Here is a 22,145-nt window from a genome sequence, read left to right as displayed (position 1 = left end):
CACACCCACATCCGCCCAACCACTGGGTACAGATATCAGCTTAACGTTCATTATTTATTTACGTTTGGTTGAGTTGTCAACTAACGTGAATTCAACAAAAATGTGACCATGTCATCAGGATTTAAGTTAAACGTTGTGTATAAAAGAAATCCAATCAGTCTTCCACGTTAAAACAGATTTTTGGGGGGTTGAAATGAAGTGGAAGCAACGTTGATTCAACCAGTGTGTGCCCAGTGAACACCCATGTCATGATGAATAGTTTCCACAAGGCTACAACAAGTTAAAAGGAAACAAGAAAAGGTTGAAGTTCATTATAAAACGTTTTAATAAATAAAACTGAGGTAGTGTCATTGGAATGGTTTGTTTCACAGTTTTGGTTATCAGTGTCGATACAATTCATTTTGGTTCCTATGGAAGAAAAGTTCCACAAAAGTTCCAATTAACGTACAATTTCAAATTAACAAAATATACATGTGAATGTATCATACGGTAGAACATTCAGAACATTTAATGGATCAATTTATGTAATAGGTCAAATGATTAGATTACTCGGACCCACAGCAGTGATTAATAGCAAATAGTTAGTCTAGTATTTCCAGGATCATGGCGCACGTGTAGGCTATAAAAGTCCTTGTAACCAGCACTATTCAGTCGGTTTAGGCTTGTGCTGTGTGTAGTATTCAGTCCTTTTCAACCAGGCCCAGCCCTAGAAAGTATTAGACCAAACAATGTTCTTCCATCTCCCTCTTTTGGCGCACAGCCAGCAGGGAAAGTCACAGCGGGAGAGCATGAACTCTTTTACCGTAACGATCAGTCACCTCTTTCACAAAACAAGCTCCAATTTTCGGAGAAATCTCCACTGAGTTCCCGGGACAGCCCCGTTTCCAACATTAGAGACCACAGCGTTCTATAGTGTCTGAACGCATGTGCGGCCTCCTGTCTCTCTACCCGGCTCATTACCGGATAGTTTTGCCCATGACGCATTCCTCCTGCTCGGTCATAAAATTGTATTTATGAACCCAAATCAAAGCAAACTCTTCATTGTCCCTTCAAAACGCTGCAATGGCTCTTAACATGGGCACCGGTGTAGCCAAGGAGTCCCCACCGACACGGTAGCAGTTCACAGAGCTCGGTATGACTGTATTTCTCCCTTGCTCCATTTTCGCTTTCTTGCAGGGGAGGAAGTCGGGCTCCGCGGCCGCCTTGCCCCGTCTCTTCCTGGCGTTACGGTCAGGCCTCGACGGGCCTCGGTTCTCCTTGTCTTCTCTACCTGCTGTTACACTGCAGTGCAGCGGGTGTGAGTTCGTTTCGTCCTCGGAGGATACTGCAATCTCCTGGGGCTGGGGGGTCGCGGGTAGTCCAGACAGAGACGAGGAAACCTCCCTCTCCAAACGATCTCCAGTTGTTTCCTCTATCGGCGACTCTTGCTGGATCGGCTCTGGTGCTTTCGTGGTTTCACAACTGGCCTGCGATGCGTGGTAGATATCCCGGGCGGACTGCATTACGAGCGTGAGCAGCAGGCTCCGGTGGAGACGGTGTCCCCCGCGCTGGGCGCGCGAGCTGTATAGTTTGCCTAGAGCGTGGACCATAATCCTCTTGGCCTCAGCGCTGACCTCCATGTTGTTGCTTATTGTTGATCTTAAGACGTTTAGAGACTCTTTAATTTGATTGCCACAACTTTGGACCTTACTTTACCGTTAGGGCCTAGATTCTCCAAACTTCACACACAGACATGAACGTGCCTGTACAAGCCGCTTTATTATAACTTCGCTGACGTCAGTGGCTCGCTGTCATCTGAGAGGTGTACATTTTTCCATGAGCTCCTCCTATGCCAAAAGCCCCACAAGAGCTGCGGATAACATGTAGTAGCCTCCTACACTACTATTTATGACCAGACACATGTGTAGGTTGTGTTGAGGCTGTGTTTATTTGTATGAGGCTGTGTTTATTTGTACCACATTTGTTTGCATAATTGTGTAATTTGAACAAACGAATATGAATGCAAATCTGACTACTGTCAACAGGTACACTAGGCTAATGAAAAAAACAGAAATTGAGAAACCAATGAAATTCATAAAATATCGGTGCCATTTAGTTGTTGCATTGTCTTACTATCACTAGGCTAATTGTGTGTGTGTGGCATCTATTATTAAGTGGAAGGGCAATTGCATTTAGTTTTCTTGTTGTAAGTGGACTGCTGCTTTCTTGAACATGTCTCTCTTGCAAAATAGATCAGCCTCTAGGCTAATTAAAGGTTACATTTTTAAAAATGCATTTGAGACTGTTCCAATTTTTTTAATGAATCCTTTGAACAAAAATGATATGGCTAAAAGAATAACAGCCATGCCTCAATAGCCTTATATTTAGCTACTGGTATCAGGTCAAGACCACCAATCAAAAACATTATATAATGATTTTCTTCTTGGAAAATCTATGTTGATAAATTACACTTGAATCTTCATGTTTTTCTTGCTTCACATTACTATAACATTACTCCCACGGAGGCTGTTTTTCAGAGGGGTTATCAACAGATGCCCAAAAAAGTACATCCGACGGGTAACCGAGGCGCGCGCACTGCCGTGGAAAACCCATGACGCCTAGGAGACCCTCGCTTCCATTGGCCATATAAAGTGCGAACCATTAGGTATTGCGTCAGAAGACATTTCCTTATTTGGTGTTGTCAAGACTGTGCGCTCTGCTTCCCTGAGCCCAAATATGGGCATCGGGAGCGCGCTTAATCCAGTGGTGGCGCGTTTTGGGGTCAATTTAACTCATCTATTTTGGGATGCACATCTGGCAGCAAGGATGCCGCTGGAAATCTGACATTGATGAAAAGAACAAGCAAGCCATGCTGCTCAGTGCTAATCAAACTATCAGTCAACTGTCTCTGGATTGGCAAAGAAAACTTTCTCCCTCAGCAAGCTTTCATTCATTTCACAACTTGTTCTCAACCTGGTTAAATAAAAGGTGAAATATATATATTTTTGCATGACTTTTACATGGTTTCTTCAAGATCTAATACTTTATATAACATGAAAGGTAAACCAAACACTGAAATATAATGGTGCAGTTTCATATATGTTCATCCATGACAATGACAGACCTATGCCTTGTTCTATTAATACAGAAAGACCGGTTCAGACTGTTATTGTAATTTAGAGACTTTTATGTATTCCATCAATCCAAAATCACACCTCTAGTATTTCCTGTCCTATCCTCCATCTGGACTCTTTGGTTCAATATGTCCCTGGCCAATATAAGTTGTATGCATCATTTCTAAGTCAAGGTCCAAATGGAACCAAGAAGCATTCATTTGATGAGCTGTGATTTGATTCACTTACTATGCACTCCCTTGCCCACATTTCCATTTGGTGCTCTCACTTTAAAATTGTCCATCTTCATTATTGCCAAAATCACCACAACAGAGTGAACAGACCTTTGATCATGTCTAATTACAGCAGGGAGCAAACCTATAATTTACAAGTCAATCTTGTCAGTGGTACAAATATTTGGGAAAAAAGGAGCAAGGTCACAAATCATTTGTTACAAACCTTTTATTAAGATAGTTTTTTTTTAAATCCATGTTGACATTTATCTTCGTGATTTTTCTTTACAGTAGTTAATGTGCAATTACCTTGAATAATATTGGGTCACAGTTAAGGGGTTTCACAAAGTTATTGGCACTTGGAAAACAATGAGAACAGAATGAGCACTGGCGCTACAGGGTCACGGAGGGCAAGGAGCAGGAGCAGAAACATTGGGGACACTACTGCACTGGTTTCAATAAGCCGTTTGTGGGTATATACCTCATGCTGAGAGTGCACGACTAACAATTCAACTTTAGTGCCTCTATGTATAATATACAGTATATATCTATACATATATTCATATTTATATATGTATATGTGAAAAAAGGTCCTTCTCCAAGCCTATATACAACATACTGGATACTGCCTTTGTCCATCCTCTTGAGATGTGTGTGTTGGGGGAGGAGGGACATCTACCTGTAGGGATGGAGGATGGATCAGCTTGAACTGTCCTGTCCCACACAAACAAACATTCCTTTCTGTTCCTATAGTCTTGTGCTTCAGAGCTAAGAGAAGTAACCCTCTCCAAAACACGCAAAACTGAACTTTGATCACTTAGTAACCAACTCAGTCATTGACTATGGTCTGTGGGGGAAATACTGTCATCTGGTGGTGGCTCCAGTACCACATGTGAACAGCAGGATGGTGAACAAGACTGGATCTGACCTTGTCCATAATATCATGGGATCTGTTCAGCAGGGTGAAATCAGACCATGGTGTATAGGTTCAATAGCAGGTGCAAAGTTTGTAATTCAGACCTGTATAGCACCACACACCCACTACTACCCACCCATCTCCCCAAAAATCATTCCCCCCAATAGACAAGAGACAGTACAGTGCCCTAGTCTTCCATCAACCCTCCTGGAAGAACCTCTCATAGAACCCTCATCACAAACAATGAAAAAAATATACAGTTCTCTGTCTAGCTATCGGTGCTCTGTCTAGCTATCGGTGCTCTGTCTAGCTATCGGTGCTCTGTCTAGCTATCGGTGCTCTGTCTAGCTATCGGTGCTCTGTCTAGCTATCGTACAGTTATCTTTCTTTCCTTTTCAATTTTTTCTTCAGCAAGAAGTTGGTAAATCATTCACCACCTTCAATTAGTAGCATTTCTTTAAGGTCTTTACAGTACACATTACTTTAAAGAAAAAAGAAAACATTAGCAATACAAGAAAGAAAAAAACATAGTAAAAATTAACATTCTGATGGGGAGACAGTCTACAGCCATGACACCTCTCTCCCTCCCTTCAGTCACACCGACTCAGTAGCACATTAGGCCAGTACTTTAAGACCAAAGCAACCCTCATCCTCCTCCTCTGACCTGTAGGCCAAATGCATGCTGGGAGCTCACACACACACCAGTCTCCATGACGTCTCGACAACACGCGAGACCAAGTAAAAAATAAAAAATATATTAAAAAACGGTCCTCTTTCATCGCTTCCACACTGTTACACAATCACCCTACTAATCGCTAGACGAGTGTAGAAAGAAAGTCAGCTCAACGGTCCCAATATTTACAACTGGAGTCATCCCAGTGCATCCCACATCCACAGATCTGAGAAGCAGGCTATGTTCCAATACCCTCTAAATGGACCCTTCCTTAAGTCCCTTCCCTGAAGTGCTTACATCAAGGAAAGGGAGGAAGGATGCCATTTAAAAGTATTTGAACAAGGCCATGCCTTTGCATGACCCTTGGGTTGATTCTCCACACAACACATCAAAACCCTTTATCAAAGGTGCAGGAAACATGGGTTCATCCCATTTAAAAAGGTGCTTCACCTCCCCTTTAACATATCCACCATTGTCCATCTTGGATTTACCAAGCGTGAGAGAGAGTTAAACAACAGCAATCAGGACAGAAATGTCATGCATAGAGTGGACCTGCTTCTCTGCCTTATGGAGAAAAGTGAATTGTGTCCGCTCTATACATCACTTTTCTATCTGAAGGTGTCTCACATCTTTTGGATTGCAAAGGTGTATGGAAGATGGTGTAGGTCATCGTTCACAAAGACAAGTGTCCCAGCAAAGGGAGTCTTAAATCAATCCAAAACACTACCAGGTGGAGGACACACACACGTAAAAGCACACACTCACACACACCCACCTAAAGCACACACACTCACACACACACACACACACACACACACATTAATCGCACAGGAACAAATATACTTTTCAGTCACATTCAAGGAATGAACACAAATGCTCTCGCACATATAGGAGACTGTTTAAAACACACCAACATACTCCACCGGAATGCCAATCCCCCTGACCTCACCCCATCTCTCTTTGGAACACGTGTGTGTGTGTGTGTGTGTGTGTTACAACTCTGTCTCAAGCTGAACGACCTGCCACCTTTTAAACCCCATTCTACTCCCTCCTTCCCAACATCAACATAAGCAGGACCCACCCCTGCATATCCATGTTGATTAAAAAAGGCACATTCCATTATTCCAAATGTTTTCCGGTCATTGAATCACCACCTCATGATGTGTAATGATGTCAGTAGTCTGCTTCGGAGCAAGTCACTAACCAACAGAGGAGGGGTTAGCTAGCTAGCACGATAGTTGCAGCAGTCCACCAGTTGATTCAAGCTGTGCATTTTTACATTTAGCCGTGATTTCCGAGTAAGCCGTTTAGCTAGCATAGTAACGTCGCTAGCTCGCTAGCAAGCATAACATAGTCAGTCATCATTGTGAACAGCCACATAGGTAGGCTTCCTTGACAATTTCCATAGAGAAAAAGGACAAGAATAAGATAAGCTATATTGGATTGCCGCAGGTAGAAAGTGCCCAGTTCTGTCTTAAAAACAGATATTTTTCAGTTCAATAGTTTGTCAAAACAAAAAACTCAAAAGGCCCTACGTTAAGACTTTTCTGGCCACTTGATCAATATCATATTTTTATGCAAAAATAGCACTTTTATTTATTTGCTTTTAAATCTTATTTTTCGGAGCAGGACTTTCTTTGCAAAAACAGCTGTTCAAAATACAATAAAACAACAGATTTAAAACCAATCCCTCTCTTTCTCTCTGTACACACCCACGGTTGTATAAATACATATTAAAAAAAATATGACCGTCTTTTTCTGTTCCCCTTGGATTTCATTACAATTATGGTACAACCTGTAGTCCTCATCTCTGGATCCATGTTACAAACAGAGAAACGAGCTGTGATCAGAAAAGCTACAAGAAGAGAGACAGTACATTAAAACTGAGGGCATAATCATTTTGTTCTGGTCACAGAAGGGTGTGGGGTTGGTGGGTTAGGGGTATTTCTATCGCTCCCTCTCTCCCCTTTTCTCTTTCTCTCATTCTAGAGAGAAACTACAGTCTCTCTCATATCCATAGAGTAGTTATCTTTCTGTCAGTTTGTTTTTCCTCAAGAGGTTGGGATACAATCGTTCAGACTGACATTGTGCAATGCTGCTGACATCTACATTCAAAACCAGGGGAATGGGTTTTGATATGGAGAGGCAGGAATTTGGTTAATAAAACAAAATTAAATTTAAAAAAAATACTGCATCCCCACAAACCCATCACCCTTTCTCTACCCCCATACTAATATACAGCAGAAACCATATTGGAAGTTACGATTGCTTGGACTCTCGCTTTCAAAATTAAAGCATAACTTCCTGGTTAACATCCTGGTAACAACCCCTGTTTCCCCTAGCAACGTTTCAGAGTCACATGTCGGAGGTGGAGGATCAAAAGGCCAAAGGGTCAGGGGGATGGGCCACACCACCAGAGGAGAAGAAAGGAGTACAGGGAAATATAGGTATTCATCATCATCATCATCGTCTTCTAAACACTTCTGTACTCCACCTCCCCATCTAAAACAAAGTGCCTCCGTCACTGCCCACCCCCTGCAGCGACTCGCCAGATGAGCCACCCGTCTCGGCGCCCTCCAGGGAGTTGGGTTCAAAGGTTGGCTCCGCCCCTAGGGCGTCGGCCTCCATCTTGGCGTCGGGGAGGAAGGCGGAGTATGCGTCGCCCTCGGCCATGAGCAGCTTCAGCTTGGGAATCCAGCTCTTGCGGACGACGCGGCGGGCGTTGGTGCACATGTCCGCCGCGATGGCGTTCATCTCGCTCTCCTTGAAGCTCGTGGCGAAGTTCTGGCTATAGACTGATGGAGGGAGGAGAGAGAGAGAGGGGAGGAATGAATGAGGGATGGAAGGAGGGGAATAGAGAGAGAATAAGAGAGAAAAGAGGAAAAGAGAATTAGGATTGATGAGCCCAATCATAAATCAGCTGTCCCTTTGTACTAACAAAAAGGCACTTGGTGTTTAAGTGAAACACTCACATTTGACTGCGTGCAACACTCTGTTGTCCAGGGGCTTGCGGCTGGGGTCGTTAGTGGAGGAGCGGATTCCTGTTCCACAGCTGTTAGCCAGAGTATTCCTGACAGGGAGAGAGTATAATGATACCTTTATAAACATACAGACATCCATCAACTGTTAACACACACACTTGTCAGACGTATAAACACACACACTTGTCAGACGTATAAACACACACACTTGTCAGACGTATAAACACACACAGACAAATCAGATGTGTGAGAGAGAGAGAGAGACACACTAACCTGTCGAAGAAGGCAGCCAGCAGCCTCCTGAGCAACACCTTGTGCCTGGTCCCTGCACTCACATGACAGTTCATCAGCTGGGCTCGAGATATGAACACACACGTACCTGCAGACACACACACACACATTAGTGAGAATCATCAACAAAAACAAACACACAGAACAGTGTTACCATGGACTACCCCTATTGAAATTCTACACACACAAACCTGGATATACCCCTCATACACCATCTGTAAAACACACACAGACACGTCCTGTTTACACACACAATATCAAAGAAGGACACACACACTGAAACATAGACTCAAACACCCATCCTGGGTCTGACTCGGCATAATAAACAAACAAGCAGCAGGCCAAACAGATGGGAATACTTGACTGTAGTCCACATGTAGACTGACAGTGGACTCTAGGACAAGGTGGCAGTGGAACGTAACATAGGCTCCCAGAGAGGCCTCGACGTGGCTAATATTAACCACACTGACACATGCCTCATCTCTTACATACAGTCATCTCACAGTAAGGACCACTCTCAGTGTACTGCAGAACCAGGCCACGTCCCATTTCACTAGTCATGTAAGGACCACTCTCAGTGTACTGCAGAACCAGGCCACGTCCAATTTCACTAGTCATGTAAGGACAACTACTACAGTAGACTATAGTATACACTAAGAGTACCAAACATTATGAACACCTTCCCGAATATGGAGTTGCAACCCCCTTTTGCCCTTTTGCTCAATTTGTCGGGACAAGGGGTCAAAAGTGTTCCACAGGGATGCTGGCCCATGTTGACTCCAATGCTTCTCAGTTGAGTCACGTTGGGTGGTGGACCATTCTCGATAGACACAGGAAACTGTTGAGCATGAAAAACCAAGCAGCGTTGCAGTTCTTGACCCAAACTGGTACCCCTGGCACCTACTACCATACCCCATTCAAAGGCACTTAAATATTTTGTCTTGCTCATTCACACTCTGAATGGCACACATACACAATACATGTCTCAAGGCTTAAAAATGCTTGTTCAACCCGTCTCCTCCCCTTCATCTACACTGATTGAAGTGGATTTAACAGGGAACATCAATAAGGGATCATAGCGGGTCAGTCTGTCATTGAAAGAGCAGGTGTTCTTAATGTTTTCTACACTCAGTACACTGCTTCTACCCCATCTTCATTTGATCATTCTGTTTTTGCAGAGAAGATGCAAACTAGTGTATTCAAGGTTTAAAAAGGCTTCCATTTTAACATTTCAGACTTGATTTGCCCTAACGGAAAATCTATCAACCCCTACAACATGTCCATTCATTATAATCCTCATAATAATTCACATTTCCTGTTGCTGCAGGATTAGTTTCCTGCTGTTCAAATTAAGATAGCACATCTTTAACAAGGCCACATTCCACTTCGGTCCCTAGACCCTTCTCTGACCCTTCTCCTACTCCAGTTCTGAAATGACAGAATGGATCCACACACACATAACACACACTGACCTGAGACAAGCTCTAGTTTCTCTGCGGGGTCCCCCTCCTCGTATAGTTTGGGGTGGCAGCGGTTGCCTATCTGTGTGATGAGCTCAGCGGGGAGAGACGACAGGTCCTGGCGACCCCGCATACGACCCCGGGTCTCTGAGTGGTCCGGTAGGGCCTCCACACGCTCACCAGCTACCAGAGGGAGAAAGACGTGTTAGATCTGTCTGGTCTGACCTTTATATACACACACACACACACACACACACGTCGGTACCTGCGGCGCCCACGTTGAGCATGCTGTACATGGTGTACATGTTACAGATCTGCCTGTACTGCTCCTCCGTCTGCTCCTCTGTCACCTCCTCCTCTTCCTCCTCGTCATGGTAACTGATAGGCGAGTCACTGGTGTAGGCGCTCATCGTGCCCGGGCTGGCGCCCTCCGATGCCACATTGCCCATGGAGACCACACTCCCGTTGGACCCGCTGCCGTGACCCCCGACCCCTGATCCTATCCCCGCCCCGCTGGCCCCCATCCCCATGGCCAGTGCCAGCGCCCCCGAGCTCTGGATGGCACTCCCTCGCACGGACTCCTGGGAAAAGCGGGCAGCCTTCCTGGACCCGCCTCCACCTGAGCCCCCTCCACCCCCGTCTCGGCTGCTGCCGCCCTCCCACAAGCGCTTGGCCACAGGGGTGCACACCACCGAGTAGGGCGAGGCTTCTGATTGGTTGCCCTGCTGCTCTGTCTTCACCCGCGTTACGAGGGGGAGGGGGGTAAGGCAGGACGCAGGGTGACTGCCAGTCCCCGCGGCAACAGTTTGAGTGACGGGGCTCTGGGGTTCGGAGGGCGGAGCCTCCTCGGCTTGCAGGCCCTGGGAGTCACAGCTGGGCGAGGAAACCTGGAGGAGGAATATGGAGAGAATACATTTAGCAATAGTTTATTATGGAAATATAAATATAAAGTATATGCAAATACTTGCAATGATTGTGATAAGTGGTTGTTTACGCATCTCAGTTGAGTTTACTGTCGCTCTGGAAACGCCTGGTAGAGTTCTGCTAAACACGTTCAAAATGTATCAGGGTTTCTGAACATGTGGCGCCGGACACTTGATCAGCAACATTTTCATTTACCGGACATTTGAGAAAATTTACCGGACACATTTGCATTTGGTGCATAGCGTGATTAGGGCGTCCACCTATGGTGCTCAAAACGACAGCAATCACACTTAGAATACGGTCATTCATATTCACAGAAAATGCAAGTCGAGGATGCAACGATGTGCGGTCCTTCTGATGTGTACTTCAAACACATTTACTTTTCCTCAGCCAACAAGATGAGTAACCAACAGCAAAATCACTAGCCTATGTCAATCTACTTTAGTAGAAATGTTTAGGCTACCTATTCTATTGGTCAGCTTGTTGAGAATAAATAGCCTATTTCAAAACAGACTCTGGGCCAGTTGTGGGCCGATAGAGCCCAAATTCATCAGTAGGCCTAAGCTACATAAAACGCAATGAGTCTGAGGCAACAGATCACAACGTTTAGCTTAAAATGTCGATAAACTATTATTTCTTCACATTATAAGCGCAGCACTGTGCACAAGGCAGTAGGCTATGCACGAATGTTCGTTCCATAACGCAATTAGCAGGAACACACCATTATCAAATGGTCGGTTTCATGTAACAGATGAAAATATCCGTTCTAAATTTGGAACGAGGAGATTTAATAGGCTACTTTGAAGCAACGTAAGACATGCCGAAATGTGTATTAAAACATTCAGGTTTCAAACAATTAAGTATATGTTTTCAAAATGCATACGGCCTCCAGCTCATTGCAAAGTGGTGTGTGACGCGCTGATGAAGCCTGCCTTCTGTTGCCCTTTGATGCAGCGTTCAAACCAACTGGGAACTGGGGAAAAAACAAGCTCTGACTGGGGAAAAAACAAGCTCTGACTGGGGAAAAAACAAGCTCTGACTGGGGAAAAAACAAGCTCTGACTGGGGAAAAAACAAGCTCTGACTGGAGAAAAAACAAGCTCTGACTGGGAAAAAACAAGCTCTGACTGGAAAAAACAAAAAAACAAGCTCTGACTGGGAAAAAAACAAGCTCTGACTGGGAAAAACAAGCTCTGACTGGGAAAAACAAGCTCTGACTGGGAAAAAACAAGCTCTGACTGGGAAAAAACAAGCTCTGACTGGGGAAAAAAAACAAGCTCTGACTGGGGAAAAAAACAAGCTCTGACTGGGGAAAAAACAAGCTCTGACTGGGGAAAAAAACAAGCTCTGACTGGGGAAAAAACAAGCTCTGACTGGGGAAAAAACAAGCTCTGACTGGGGAAAAACAAGCTCTGACTGGGGAAAAACAAGCTCTGACTGGGAAAACAAGCTCTGAAAACAAGCTCTGACTGGGAAAAACAAGCTCTGAAAAACAAGCTCTGACTGGGAAAAACAAGCTCTGACTGGGAAAAACAAGCTCTGACTGGGAAAAACAAGCTCTGACTGGGAAAAAAACAAGCTCTGACTGGGAAAAACAAGCTCTGACTGGGAAAAACAAGCTCTGACTGACTGGGAAAAACAAGCTCTGACTGGGAAAAACAAGCTCTGGGGAAAAACAAGCTCTGACTGGGGGAAAACAAGCTCTGACTGGGAAAAACAAGCTCTGACTGGGAAAAAAAACAAGCTCTGACTGGGAAAAACAAGCTCTGACTGGGAAAAACAAGCTCTGACTGGGGGAAAACAAGCTCTGACTGGGGAAAACAAGCTCTGACTGGGAAAACAAGCTCTGACTGGGGAAAACAAGCTCTGACTGGGAAAAACAAGCTCTGACTGGGAAAAACAAGCTCTGACTGGGGAAAACAAGCTCTTACTGGGGAAAACAAGCTCTGACTGGGGAAAACAAGCTCTGACTGGGGAAAACAAGCTCTGACTGGGGAAAAAGTTTTGAACAGTCATCCAACTCGGAATTCCAACTCAGGAAATCAGGCCTCTTTCCAGAGCTCCGACCTAATAATTTGACCTTGTATTTTAAGATACTGTACATACAAATATACTGTACACACGTACCAATTTACTTCCACTAAATTATGCAGATTACCCAATAGACCGATAAGCATGACCAGTCAAATGTATTTCCATCAATAAATAGCCTGAAAAGCATTATTTCGCAATTGGATTTTCTCTTCTCCCTAGCAGTTGGCCGACGCAAATGTTATTTATCTGCATAATTTTTTTTATACGGACAAAAGCAAGCTATTATAGGCTAACAGAAACCCTGGTATGTATGTGTGTATTATTCTAAGACCTCTGAATAAAGAGCACAGCATAACGGCGCAACCTGTGGTCACTGTGTGTGATTGTGATGCAGGACAAGGCTCCCCTTTGAAGGAGGCCTCCTATCCTTAAAGGAAAACTCCACCCAAAAACAATATTTTGGTCAAATGTTTTGCAGCCGGTATCACATGATGCAAAATGCATCATAAAGTCTGTATTTCTGTATTTTGAAAGTTATATATCTTGAAAAGTTGATTGCTGACATGCAAAACATTTGGGACTGTATCAACAATGGACTAATGAAACAAATACCAAAATATCGTTTTTGGGTGGAGTTTTCCTTTCAACATGCTTGGGTTGTTAAAAAGGCTATATAAAACCCATGTATTATTACCTTGAGGAAGAACTCGGTGCCCTTCTCCATGATCTGCTGGATCTGCAGGAAGCCTGCGGTGTACATGAGGAGGAACTGGTCTCCCACTGTCATGCTGAGGCGGCCTGTGTAGCAGAAGGCCAGGATCTGCTGGAAGCTCTGGGGCTGGACGGCCGGGGGGAGCTCCACCACTGTGGGGGTCTTGGAGCCGCCGCCTCCCCCAGTGCTGAACAGGTCCCGGAAGTAAGAGCTGCTGGCCGCAAGCACGGCACGGTGAGCCTGGAGGAGAAGGAGGGAGGAGTAAGAAGATTCTATAGAGTTATGAGTTATATAAGGAATATTTCCTTTGTTTGAACGATACATTTATTTTAAAACTGTGTGGATGATCTTTTGGGAGGTGCAAAATGTCATGATTCTGATCATTCGGATTCTGATTCAGTAATTCGATTTTCTCTGTTATGTTTCTAACATCAATAAATGTTGACCAATAATGGCAAGTCATGAAGGGCAACGGGATAATAAACTCATAAAAATCAATCCGTTACCGCCGAGATAGACCGATAGATAAATAATGGGTCTTGCACATCAGAACACTAAAAAAATTAATGTACACAATCTACGTAATTCACACAGTAATATCCCACCTTGAAGGCGTGTCCCTTGACGACCACGGAGACATCGCAGTAGAGCCCCTGGAGACGTTGCTCGTTCAGACACTCCAGGACGTTGTTACCAAAGTTAGGAATCGCCATCTGAAGGGTCTGGGCCATGGTGCGCTACGCACACCACCACAGGGTCTGGAGGGAGAGAGATATCAGCAACATATTTTAAAAGAGCCAATTAAATCAGTTACCAATCTTCTGCATGAGGCTGACCCGTTTGTCCCCAACCTAATGAAGCAACAAACAGTAATGCCCTGTACTTAACCTATATCATCCTATATCATATCATATTCCGGCACCATTGGTACAATGAACAAAAATATAAATGTAACATGTAAAGTGTTGGTCCCATGTTTCATGAGCTGAAATAAAAGATCCCAGGAATGTTCCATACTTACAAAAAGCTTTTTTCTCTCAAATGTTATGCAGAATTTTTGTATGTCTCTTAGTGGGCATTTCTCCTTTGCCAAGATAATCCATTCACCTGACAGGTGTGGCATATCAAGAAGCTGATTAAACAGCCTGACCATTACACAGTTGCACCTTGTGCTGGGGAAAATAAAAGGCCATTTAAAATGTGCAGTTTTGTCACACAACACAATGCCACAGATGTCTCAAGTTTGGAGGGAGTGGGCAATTAGAATGTTGAATACAGGAATGTCGACCAGAGCTGTTGCCAGATAATTGAATGTTCATTTCTCTACCATAAGCGGTCTCCAACGTCGTTTCAGAGAATTTAGCAGTACGTCCAACCAGCCTTACAACCGCAGACCACATGTAACCACGCCAGCCCAGGACCTCCACATCTGGCTTCTTTACCTGCGGGATTGTCTGAGACCAGCCACCTGGACAGCTGATGAAACTGAGGAGCCTTTCTGTGTGTAATAAAGCCATTTTGTGGGGAAAAACTGATTGCCTGGGCCTGTCTCCCCAGTGGCTGGGCCTGGCTCCCCAGTGGGTGGGCCAATGCCCTCCAAGGCCCACCCATGGTTGCACCTCTGCCCAGTCATGTGAAATCCATAGATTAGGGCCTAATATTAATTTATTTAAATTGACTGATTTCCTTATATAAACTGTAACTCTGTAAAATCTTTGAAATTGTTGAGCTCATATTTTTGTTCACTATAACAATTAACATGGTACTAGTGGTGCATGTTACAATCAATGAGAAACCACTAAGAAGGAGGGCCTAATTATCAAGTAATTTAACTACTATTACCATACAATTTCTAAGGACACCAGGTAAATAGAGGGCTGTAAAATAAAGCCCAACCATAGCACCCATCATACGGAGAGGAAATCCTATCAGCTCATCACTGACCTTAACACTAACAGACAGCACCCTCCAATGGACAAAACATGTTTAGTGATGATACCCATTTGGAAGCAACTGAAGTGAACCTAACACTTTCATTTGTCATTCAGACAAAGTAAACCATTTTACAGTGTGTTTTGAGCAGAAAGGAGACCCTTAAAATACTATTTGAAAAGCCTGCTTTTCCATATGTAGCAAATGTCAATGCCCATACACACACATACCTTATTCTGAAAAGTGAAAGCATATCACTTCTATCTGCTATTTATATAGGCCTAAAACTGTCTAAAACCAATTCAGAGATGTTATTTGATTGTAAAATGTGTGTTTACATCTGTGTAAATATCCTACTCCTACAGTACTACAATGTAGGTTTGTTACAACAACCTAAACCTGCAGCCCTCTAATATTTCATAGGCCTTTGCTCTAAAGTCAATAGAAATGAAAGGTCCGTCATTCCTCTCGACAACATCATATAGAATGGCGTGTGTGGATGAAGAGGAGGAGACAAAGACAGTTAGCCACTCTGAACTATTAAGATGCACCCTTAAAAGGTTCAGTGTAAGCGCCTCCTCTCCCCGCCCACTATCTCTGAAGCTCAGCACAGACATCCACCTCAGCTAACCCCAAAACAACCATAAACAGAACAGACATCCACCTCAGCTAACCCCATAACAACCACAAACAGCACAGACATCCACCTCAGCTAACCCCATAACAACCACAAACAGCACAGACATCCACCTCAGCTAACCCCAAAACAACCACAAACAGAACAGACATCCACCTCAGCTAACCCCATAACAACCACAAACAGCACAGACATCCACCTCAGCTAACCCCATAACAACCACAAACAGAACAGACATCCACCTCAGCTAACCCCATAACAACCATAAACAGAACAGACATCCACCTCAGCTAAGCTGAGGTGGATGTCTGTTCTGTTTGTGGTTGTTATGGGGTTAGCTGAGGTGGATGTCTGTTCTGTTTATGGTTGTTATGGGGTTAGCTGAGGTGGATGTCTGTGCTGTTTATGGTTGTTATGGGGTAAGCTGAGGTGGATGTCTGTTCTGTTTATGGTTGTTATGGGGCTTTAGCTGAGGTGGATGTCTGTTCTGTTTATGGTTGTTATGGGGTAAGCTGAGGTGGATGTCTGTTCTGTTTATGGTTGTTATGGGGTTAGCTGAGGTGGATGTCTGTTCTGTTTGTGGTTGTTATGGGGCTTTAGCTGAGGTGGATGTCTGTGCTGTTTATGGTTATTATGGGGCTTTAGCTGAGGTGGATGTCTGTGCTGTTTATGGTTGTTATGGGGTAAGCTGAGGTGGATGTCTGTTCTGTTTATGGTTGTTATGGGGTAAGCTGAGGTGGATGTCTGTTCTGTTTATGGTTGTTATGGGGTTAGCTGAGGTGGATGTCTGTGCTGTTTATGGTTGTTATGGGGTAAGCTGAGGTGGATGTCTGTTCTGTTTATGGTTGTTATGGGGTTAGCTGAGGTGGATGTCTGTTCTGTTTATGGTTGTTATGGGGTTAGCTGAGGTGGATGTCTGTTCTGTTTATGGTTGTTATGGGGTTAGCTGAGGTGGATGTCTGTTCTGTTTATGGTTGTTATGGGGTAAGCTGAGGTGGATGTCTGTTCTGTTTATGGTTGTTATGGGGTAAGCTGAGGTGGATGTCTGTTCTGTTTATGGTTATTATGGGGCTTTAGCTGAGGTGGATGTCTGTTCTGTTTATGGTTATTATGGGGCTTTAGCTGAGGTGGATGTCTGTTCTGTTTATGGTTGTTATGGGGTAAGCTGAGGTGGATGTCTGTTCTGTTTATGGTTATTATGGGGTAAGCTGAGGTGGATGTCTGTGCTGTTTATGGTTGTTATGGGGCTTTAGCTGAGGTGGATGTCTGTTCTGTTTATGGTTGTTATGGGGTAAGCTGAGGTGGATGTCTGTTCTGTTTGTGGTTGTTATGGGGTTAGCTGAGGTGGATGTCTGTGCTGTTTATGGTTGTTATGGGGTAAGCTGAGGTGGATGTCTGTTCTGTTTATGGTTGTTATGGGGTTAGCTGAGGTGGATGTCTGTTCTGTTTATGGTTGTTATGGGGTTAGCTGAGGTGGATGTCTGTTCTGTTTATGGTTGTTATGGGGTTAGCTGAGGTGGATGTCTGTGCTGTTTATGGTTGTTATGGGGTAAGCTGAGGTGGATGTCTGTTCTGTTTATGGTTGTTATGGGGCTTTAGCTGAGGTGGATGTCTGTTCTGTTTATGGTTGTTATGGGGTAAGCTGAGGTGGATGTCTGTTCTGTTTATGGTTGTTATGGGGTTAGCTGAGGTGGATGTCTGTTCTGTTTGTGGTTGTTATGGGGCTTTAGCTGAGGTGGATGTCTGTGCTGTTTATGGTTATTATGGGGCTTTAGCTGAGGTGGATGTCTGTGCTGTTTATGGTTGTTATGGGGTAAGCTGAGGTGGATGTCTGTTCTGTTTATGGTTGTTATGGGGTAAGCTGAGGTGGATGTCTGTTCTGTTTATGGTTGTTATGGGGTTAGCTGAGGTGGATGTCTGTGCTGTTTATGGTTGTTATGGGGTAAGCTGAGGTGGATGTCTGTTCTGTTTATGGTTGTTATGGGGTTAGCTGAGGTGGATGTCTGTTCTGTTTATGGTTGTTATGGGGTTAGCTGAGGTGGATGTCTGTTCTGTTTATGGTTGTTATGGGGTTAGCTGAGGTGGATGTCTGTTCTGTTTATGGTTGTTATGGGGTAAGCTGAGGTGGATGTCTGTTCTGTTTATGGTTGTTATGGGGTAAGCTGAGGTGGATGTCTGTTCTGTTTATGGTTATTATGGGGCTTTAGCTGAGGTGGATGTCTGTTCTGTTTATGGTTATTATGGGGCTTTAGCTGAGGTGGATGTCTGTTCTGTTTATGGTTGTTATGGGGTAAGCTGAGGTGGATGTCTGTTCTGTTTATGGTTATTATGGGGTAAGCTGAGGTGGATGTCTGTGCTGTTTATGGTTGTTATGGGGCTTTAGCTGAGGTGGATGTCTGTTCTGTTTATGGTTGTTATGGGGTAAGCTGAGGTGGATGTCTGTTCTGTTTGTGGTTGTTATGGGGTTAGCTGAGGTGGATGTCTGTTCTGTTTATGGTTGTTATGGGGTAAGCTGAGGTGGATGTCTGTTCTGTTTATGGTTATTATGGGGCTTTAGCTGAGGTGGATGTCTGTTCTGTTTATGGTTGTTATGGGGTTAGTAGCCCCATAACAACCATAAACAGAACAGACATCCACCTCAGCTTACCCCATAACAACCACAAACAGCACAGACATCCACCTCAGCTTACCCCATAACAACCATAAACAGCACAGACATCCACCTCAGCTTACCCCATAACAACCATAAACAGCACAGACATCCACCTCAGCTTACCCCATAACAACCATAAACAGCACAGACATCCACCTCAGCTAACTGAGTTCTAGCATGCATCTATGAACCCACACGCAGTCACACGCTTATAGACTACACACACACACACACACAGAAAAGCTGCCATTGACGGGGTGGATACTATGTGGCAGCATTAACAGACCGTTAGAATCTTCTCACCTAGTGAAACACAAGATTAACAAGAAGTCTGACTAACATATTAAAGGTGAAGTAAGCAGCCCAACATATAAGCCTTGTTTTGGGATCCAGCCAGCCACACTGGTAAAAGAAACACCGTCTTTGTCTCCATCCCTCTCTCTTATGCCCTCTCGCAAAAACACAGATGCGCACTCACACACACCAACGCAAACAAACACACACACATTCACACACACACACTAAACAATACTGCCTGTTTACAGTTTGGCAGGACACACACACAGAATAGAATAAAGCCTGGGTGTGTTTGTGGAGTTTGCACTGAGAGAGCGACCAAGGAGGGTAGGAGAGGGGCCTGAACAAGGGCTGTGCCCAGGAAAGGGGTCATGTCAGGCACAGCAGCCAGGTTAGAGGGCAGAGGAGGAGAAGTTCAGTTCACCCACCGCCTCACATCTCATACCGGGCAGTGGAGTCAGTCACAAAACTAGGTCACACAGTGTCAACATAAGTGCCAGTCTTTTCACAGGAGCCTCAAGAATGTTTTGCCAGCATTTAAAATGCAGCCACAGCTTATGTGATGTTGTGATGGACCAAGGACCGACGTATTTGTGATCTTATAGAAAGTAAAAATATTTTCCAGTTTATCCACACTCCTAGACGATAGTCTGTGAAAACACCAACTGCTAAATTAATTTAGATCTCCTTACAGATTATTAGAGAGGGTTGCATGGGTGGTGGCCAGCAGCATACCACCCTGCATCCCATTGTTGGCTTGGCTCTGAGGCTAAGCAAGGTCCTGGTCAGTCCCTGGATGGGAGTAGGGGGCACTACTGCCTCTGGTCGAAGGAGATCCCAATGCCCCAGGGCAGTGATTGGGGACATTGCCCTGTGTAGGGTGACATTTTTCAAACGGGACATTAAGCAATGACTCTCTGTGGTCACTAAAGATCCCATGGCACTTATTGTAAGAGTAGGGGTGTTATGTTAACCCCGGTGTCCTGGATACATTTCCGAACTGGCATCACCAGCTTTCACACATTCACACCTCCCCTCTCCCCTTTAACAATATCCAGGTCATTGCTTTAAATTAGAACGTGTTCAGTCAATTTACCTGGTAAAATAAGGGTAAAAAAAAAATAAGGTGCTGGCACAACTATTTTATAGGCATTTCCTGGTTTCAAAACCCATGTCTACTGTAAGGATATAGCTTGCCTGCTATAAATGTTGCCTACACACAATGCAACTATCAATTCAATGTTTACTTTCCTTATTGAAGGGCTACTGACCATCATTGAAAAACATTTTTCGTCGTTTCAATGAATTCGAGTAGCATGCAAATTGATATAGGCATGCTCAAATTGATCACATTGAAAACTGTTCCCGAACCACATTCATTAAATACCAATTAAATTAAACAGTTCAAAGCAAACCTCTTAAGTGATAGCTAGCTGTTACTAGCTATAAATTGTATCTCCAGGGAGTTGCGTTTGGACCAAGATACAAGATCAAACCGCGGCGATAGCTGTCTGTGTACCGAGGTGACCGCCGCGCGGTGTGCCAGTCTGCCCGCTCGGAGTGCTCCACTGGCACGGGCCGGGGGGCGACAGAGAATGGCAGTGACTAAAGCAACACGCGATCCAGGAGCGCCACGGCGTTTGGCAGCTGTCAAAAAAAGTATACGTATATAATAACGAACTTTAATCAGTTTGAAAAGGTCCACATCTTTCGCTTTTAGTCCCGTCTTTCATTGCAATATACGCATCCCATCCACAGGCCTGTGAATCGGGTGCCTGTCAGGACTAGCTAAGCTAGCTAAACTAGCAAGCTAACATAGCACTGCTAAAATATTTTGGGTTCGCCCCAGCGCACCATCCACCTCATGCACTCAGACAACCGCACAGTATCCGTTGCTTCCGCGATTACCCACGAATTAAAAACATCCGATTGTCACAAACTCTATCGATGAGGTTGACAGTTGTCCCACGGTGTCAGCTATCGATTCCAAATCGTATTTATTTAAATATTTTGGGGATGGGGAAATGACTCCCAGTGCTATACTCCATTTTACCGACATCAACAGGTCATCTCAGGACACGCAGCAGCCGAGGGCGAGCCAGACGGAACCAGGGCGGCACAGAACAGGGGTGTTTCAAGTCGGTAGACAAGACATATATTTAACCACTACTCACCAATGTGATAGATGGCCAAAATATTTGTCTCTGAAACTTACAATTATTTTAATCGTTTAGCTCACGTAAATTCTTACAATTGACGGTACATAAAAATATTTTATCGTGCACTGTAAAAAGTTTTCGATCATATGCCGAGGAGAAAGTAGCCACAAAGGCATGTGGGGCTCGGAAGTCGCAAACCGGTGAGGTGTTTAAAGTTTGTGATGGTGCCATCCTCTTACCAACCCATCCCCCATCGCACACCTTTCCCAAAACAATAGTTTACCCCCACGAAACATTCCGAACCCATCTGATATCTGCCCCAAACCGCGGTGCCAACTAGGGACACCGGTCTAGCCCCGGCGTCGTAGCCCACCGCCCCAGCATCCTCGTACGACCCCAACAGACATCCTCATTCTCCAGCAGATACTCACCCCCTAGCTGGGAAACTGATCCAAAGCGTTTCAATGGAGGATTCGATAGCCCTCTCCCCGCAATATCTTGCTACAGGCAGCCATTCGTTGTGAGCAATGGCGAGACGCCGATCACAGAGCTATCGAGGGCGGAACAGTGTCCCAGGGGATTGCGGAGCTCCGAGTCACCGATCGCGCAGAACAGAAAGACAAGCATGACGCGCTCATCATTCAATCGCATGATCGTCTCAAGCACAGCCTCAATTTGGGGAGACCTATCCCACGGCGTGATGTGTTTGCGCATTGGCACAGCAGCGTGCAGAAACCGCCTCTCTCCCTTCTCCCTGTGCTGTGTGTGAGATAGAAATGGGAAAGTAAGCTATGTGTGTGCGTGCGCTTGTGTCTAGACTACATTAATTTAGGTGAACCCAGTGCGTGCAAATAATAAATAATCATGCCTGCAAATAACGGGTACGGGGAATCAAATAAAAACACATTTTGTTTAGAGAGAGATGGAGCCCTGTGTTCTACCATTGAATGGCTGAGTTGGACCTGCTCTATAGCCTATGTGGGCAATTTCATGGGGAATATATACAGTGCCTTGTGAAAGTATTCGGCCCCCTTGAACTTTGCGACCTTTTGCCACATTTCAGGCTTCAAACATAAAGATATAAAACTATTTTTTTGTGAAGAATCAACAACAAGTGGGACACAATCATGAAGTGGAACGACATTTATTGGA

At 44.5% G+C, this 22,145-nt stretch overlaps 2 protein-coding genes across 3 annotated transcripts; both read right to left on the bottom strand.

The window, feature by feature from the left end:
* Window positions 1-301: 301 nt before the first annotated feature.
* Window positions 302-1,756, bottom strand: LOC112232671 (immediate early response gene 2 protein). Its single transcript, XM_024399848.2, has one exon. It carries the CDS (start codon window positions 1,617-1,619, stop codon window positions 1,050-1,052), a length of 570 nt encoding a protein of 189 aa, XP_024255616.2. The 5' UTR covers window positions 1,620-1,756; the 3' UTR covers window positions 302-1,049.
* A 1,780-nt stretch (window positions 1,757-3,536) lies between these two features.
* Window positions 3,537-21,743, bottom strand: LOC112232672 (nucleus accumbens-associated protein 1). 2 transcript variants are annotated; one of them, XM_024399849.2, is made up of 8 exons: window positions 21,425-21,743; window positions 13,921-14,073; window positions 13,298-13,555; window positions 9,912-10,533; window positions 9,659-9,829; window positions 8,169-8,274; window positions 7,887-7,984; window positions 3,537-7,709 (listed from the first exon to the last, which is right to left on the bottom strand). In XM_024399849.2, the coding sequence occupies exons 2-8, from the start codon at window positions 14,044-14,046 to the stop codon at window positions 7,417-7,419; spliced, it is 1,674 nt and encodes a 557-aa protein (XP_024255617.2). In that variant the 5' UTR covers window positions 14,047-14,073; window positions 21,425-21,743; the 3' UTR covers window positions 3,537-7,416. The 2 variants fall into 2 exon arrangements, with proteins under 2 accessions (XP_024255617.2, XP_024255618.2); XM_024399850.2 differs by lacking the exon at window positions 21,425-21,743 and adding an exon at window positions 20,250-20,903.
* Window positions 21,744-22,145: the final 402 nt, after the last annotated feature.

Source organism: Oncorhynchus tshawytscha, linkage group LG27 (assembly GCF_018296145.1).
Source record: "Oncorhynchus tshawytscha isolate Ot180627B linkage group LG27, Otsh_v2.0, whole genome shotgun sequence".
Lineage (NCBI taxonomy): Eukaryota > Metazoa > Chordata > Actinopteri > Salmoniformes > Salmonidae > Oncorhynchus > Oncorhynchus tshawytscha.
Note: the sequence above shows the minus strand (reverse complement) of the source record. Positions and strands in the feature narration are given on the sequence as shown.